At 48.9% G+C, this 4644-nt stretch overlaps 1 protein-coding gene across 1 annotated transcript; it reads right to left on the reverse strand.

The window, feature by feature from the left end:
• Window positions 1–724: 724 nt before the first annotated feature.
• Window positions 725–2405, reverse strand: LOC125554359 (putative acetyltransferase At3g50280). Its single transcript, XM_048717932.2, has one exon. It carries the CDS (start codon window positions 2307–2309, stop codon window positions 894–896), a length of 1416 nt encoding a protein of 471 aa, XP_048573889.1. The 5' UTR covers window positions 2310–2405; the 3' UTR covers window positions 725–893.
• Between the last annotated feature and the right edge of the window lie 2239 nt (window positions 2406–4644).

A 4644-nucleotide genomic window follows, 5' to 3' on the forward strand; every position in this document is an offset into this window, starting at 1 on the left:
CAGTATGGACATTTTTTAAACCATGGAAGCGTTTAAAAAATGAAGAATTGTTTAGCACACGATAAACAATTTCTAAATAGTAAATACACGGGAATTGCAAAAAAAAATAGTAAATACATGGAGAACGATTATTAATAGATGATGAATTTTAAATATATGATGAATTTTTTTCATATATGCGCTGAACGGTTTCTCAAAATATACGATGAGCCTTTTAGACTACATGACAATTTTTTTTTTTGAAAAAACACTTAATAATTTGCAAACATGATGAAAATACTGTCAAGCGGTGTGCTTAGTGCTTAACCTCAAGCGCAGAAGGTAGCCTAGAGTAAACATGGTGTTGGCTACCGCCTAATAGCAAACATAGAGGTAGGAATGGAACAGGATAGAGCAAAAAAGGTGAGTGGAGACAAATTTAACGTTTGGATTTTAAGTGTGGCTACCCGAACATTTCTTATGGCAACTTTAGTTGATGTGAGGTTGGCGAACATGGCAATTTTCTAAAAAAAAAGAAATGGGACAAAATTGCCATGTTTTACCAATTAAACTGGTCACCTCATGTCAATTAAAGTTGCCATAAAAAAACGTTCATGCTGACATGCTTAAAATCCGAACGTTCGGATTTATCGGGGTCCAATTTTTTTTTCTGCTCATCGACTCTGGTACCTGGTAGGCTTGAGAAACATCAGCAACTCAGGGATCACTTGTCCATTTGTTCCTCACTGATAACAATCACGAAAGATGATACTACAAAATATTGGAGTAAGACTCGGCGAGCCTCCATTATTTTGCTTCCGGTTCAACCAATCTACGTACTAATCAACGGATTTGGTCCTCACTGAATTAACAATCATGAAAGATGATACAAATTTTCGCTGCAAGAGATACAATCAGTATGAATCAGTGGTGGTTGCACCCATGAACTCCTCGTCGGTGACGAGCCTGGCGAGCGCCTCCGGAACGAGGCACACCTCCAGCGCAATGCTCCCTCCGCCACCTCGACCCTCGTACACGGTCGCCTTCCCATCAAACTTGTTCCCGGCGCCGCTCCGAACGGTCACCGGCGCGCCCCACCCGAAGTCGTTCCCATACACGTCGAACCGCGGCGAGCTCCCTGTCAGCGTCCCCGTGGGAGCGGCAGCCACGAGCGCGGGCAGGCGCGTGAAGCTAGGCTCCCGAGGCCAGGACGCGAGCTTGTTGCTCGCGTATGCCATGTCGAACGACGCCACGGCCCTGTTCAGGAGCCATGCCGCCCGGCCAAGGCCCCTGTCCAGGATGTCGCCGGCGGTGGACTTGGCGGTGGCGTGCTCCACCGCGTTGCCCGCGTAGGCTGCCGGTATGCCGACGACGCGGCCACGGCATCCCACAAGGACAGTGTACGTCGTTTTCTGGTGCGATGCGAGTCGCCGGGCTCGGCACACGGCACGCCACAGGTGCGCGAGCAGCGCCTGCAGCGAGGAGATTGTGCCAAGGGTGCCGCCGGAGCCGGACATCTCGGCGTTCGCCTGCGCCTTGAGATTCTTTACGCTCGCCGCGGAGAAATTGAGGAAGCATTCCTGCACGGGCGGGAACACATGTCGAATGCCGACGACATCCTCCAGGTTGCCGAAGGGCAGAGGGATGGGGACGGTGCAGCTGCCCAGGAAACTCCTGTCGAACACCGGCAACGGCGAGGAGATCATAACATCGTTGCCAGCGACGGCGGCACGACTTAGCTCGGACCAGGTATTGAAGAATTGCCAGAATGTCGTACCGTCGGCGACGCCGTGGTTCATTGACATGGCGATGAAGACGCCGTCGGCGAGCTCGGTGACCTGCGCAACCAGGAGCGGGCGCGAGCCCTCAATGGCGTCCGAACCCAGCAGCATGTCGAGCGGGAAGAAGGACCAGACCACCCGAGGAACGACGAGCGAGGCGGTGATGTCCGAGACGGTGACGCCGGGAGCCACGGCGTGGACGAACTCGGCGCCCTCGCCGCCGCAGCGGAGCGAAATGGTGAGGCTCTGGTTCTGAGGCGACGATGCTCCGCCGTTGCTAGCCGGCGGGACGGCCACGGCGAGGCGTCCGGCATAAGGGTAGAAGTGGCCAAGGGCTCGCTGAAAGGACGAAGCTAGACACTCCACGTCGACGTCGTTGAGTCCCTTGCCTCCGGTGGTGGGAGGCTTGGGCAGGAGGATGCCCTTCTGGATGTTCTCCACGGTGATAGACTTGAGATCCCACGGCGTCAGGTGGATGGTCTCCACCGGCGGCGAGGCCGTTGGTTCCGGCCGTACCATGCGCCGTGACACGATTCGGACGTCGCCCATCGATCTTGGTTCAGTTTACTATGTGCCACGGCCGGAGTGAGCAGACCAGTGGTCTGGTTAATAAGCTAAGTTGCGCAGACCAGAGCACATCACATATGGCATGGCTCCATATGGCTGTCGTGGGCATCTTTTAACTAGTGTATATATCTTTTCAGGCTTTAGTTTTTTTTCAAGATAACATGTGTCTCGTATCTATCATAAGCATTGTGGTACAAGTAACGTACATACCAACATGACAAAACTAGACAACATAACACTAGTCCTTGTAAAAAAAAAATCAGACAAGAAGAAAAATTACAATAAGGACTAAAGAATCCTCTGAGCTTGACATCAATGCCTGCCACCTGTCTCTGGCACCACCATAATAACCACCAAAGGAGAAACTGACGGGTCAACTCCTCACCCGAACTCGACGCAGCTTCATCGCTAATATGTACTTTGCGGACCTCCAAGATGACTCGCCAAAGACGAAGTCATTACCGTTGAACTAATCAGACCGAGGCAACACTCTGGACACGTCATCGAACTTCAGATCTGGCACCCTCGCACTAATAAGACGTTGGAGGAGTAAACCATACCTGCTAGCCACAATCCAGCACACGATCTGCATTCTCCTAGATGCTCCCGATGCGGACAACATTCTGCATCCGCACCTGGACTACCTCACAAGCTCCACGCCGACGCTGGAGCAAACGCCGTCACCATTGCAGATCCTGACGACACAAGTCCACCACGAGAAAGCCGCCGCCGCCACTCCATCCTTACTTGAACAAACTGGTTTCCAAATCCATCCCCAGCCATAAAACCAATCACCTCGTTAGGGAAGGATCTCAAGTTTCTTTATTCATCGTCGTCCTCGCAGCTGTCGAAGCTAAGATGATTAACGACCCAAAAACCTAAGCTATTAGGGCCCTAAAGCTAAAACAATCCCCATGCGTCGGATCTGGCAACCCCCCTCATCACCGACTATAGAGAGATCATCAGCAGAGGGGAGCCGCCGGATGGCTCGGCTCTTCTGGCGGCGGAAGGGTTTCTAGTCGCTCGTCTTGAGGAAAAAATCGTGTCTAAAAGAAGTAGCACTCCATATAATTTTTGAGAAATAGTACTATGCTTTAGCTTGGTGGCTCCATGATAGCAGGATATACATTTGTATCCTTGTTTCTAAAAGAAATGGTATTTTCTACTCTTTCCGTCCGAAAAAATTTGTCCTTCAAATAGATATATCTAACACCAAGTTAGTGCTAGATACATCCATTTAAAGGACAAGCTTGTGGCAAGCTTTTTCGGACGGAGGAGTACAATCTTTTAGAAACACAATACAAACATAGAAGCTTACATACGCGTACACACATTCAGCCCTATAAGCACTATTGAACCCTTAGTTATGAGCAACTCTGAGAGACCGGGTCGACAAATTTTGAGATTGACGAAATCGCCACAACTAACTCGTAGTGGACGCACCACTAGCAGAATAGCATCGAAAAGCCTTAGGTAGAAAAGATGCGAGCACTATTGAACCCAGATGAAGCTAGTTTCATCACAAGGAAACTAATCATATAAGATAGGCTTAGTTCGTCTAAAAGAAATAGAGTTACAAGACCAATAATATTGGAATAATAAAAGCCAAATTCCTCTGAGAAGATATAATAAATTAATCTACAGATTGGATGTTAATTACAGACCGACGTCCTAAATTGGTTGGAAATCATGGAGAATCGACATTAAAGTATGAGCGATTAGTGGATGGTTAGTGAAAATAATGCTCATACGTTTTATTCGTAATACCAAAATCTGCAGGTTAAGTATTTTTGTTATAAGACACATGCCCATCATACGCTCCCGCACACAAATGTGCATACCATTCTTACCAGAGTACATGCTGGATGGATCTAGAGTGGAGGTCGTTCACTCGTTCATATAAATCTGAAATTTAACCATGTGACACAGTAGCGCAAGCATGTGATAGTGACACAGTAGTACTCTATCAAAAGATTGAACCCGGGTGGGCAGTACCACTACCAAATGCCTTGTATATGAGCCATGACTCGTGCATCGTTCAAGCCAACGATGCGAACAAGATGCAGCGATCGACAAAGCTCATGTGCGCCTAGCCGCCTAGCCCTAGCCAATGGCCAAAAGTCTGCCACTTTGTTCCGTACACGCGATCTGCGTGCAAGCCTAGGACTCCTTTTCTTTTTTGAACGCTTAGCAAGGCTAAGATTCTGCTTGCCTCAGATCCAAGGCTAAGATTCTGCTTGTCTTGTAAGCTGTGTGTGTATAGTTATTCTATCGTTGAGTTTGGCCGGAAGTTGAGAGCTCCTAGGATTTCGTTTGC

The sequence above is a fragment of the Triticum urartu genome, chromosome 4A (assembly GCF_056163025.1).
Source record: "Triticum urartu cultivar PI428250 chromosome 4A, HENAU_Tu73, whole genome shotgun sequence".
Lineage (NCBI taxonomy): Eukaryota > Viridiplantae > Streptophyta > Magnoliopsida > Poales > Poaceae > Triticum > Triticum urartu.

Bases quoted from the DNA above. Each gene is read 5' to 3' on its own strand.
- LOC125554359 (XM_048717932.2), bottom strand. From the start codon at position 2,309: ATGGGCGACGTCCGAATCGTGTCACGGCGCATGGTACGGCCGGAACCA.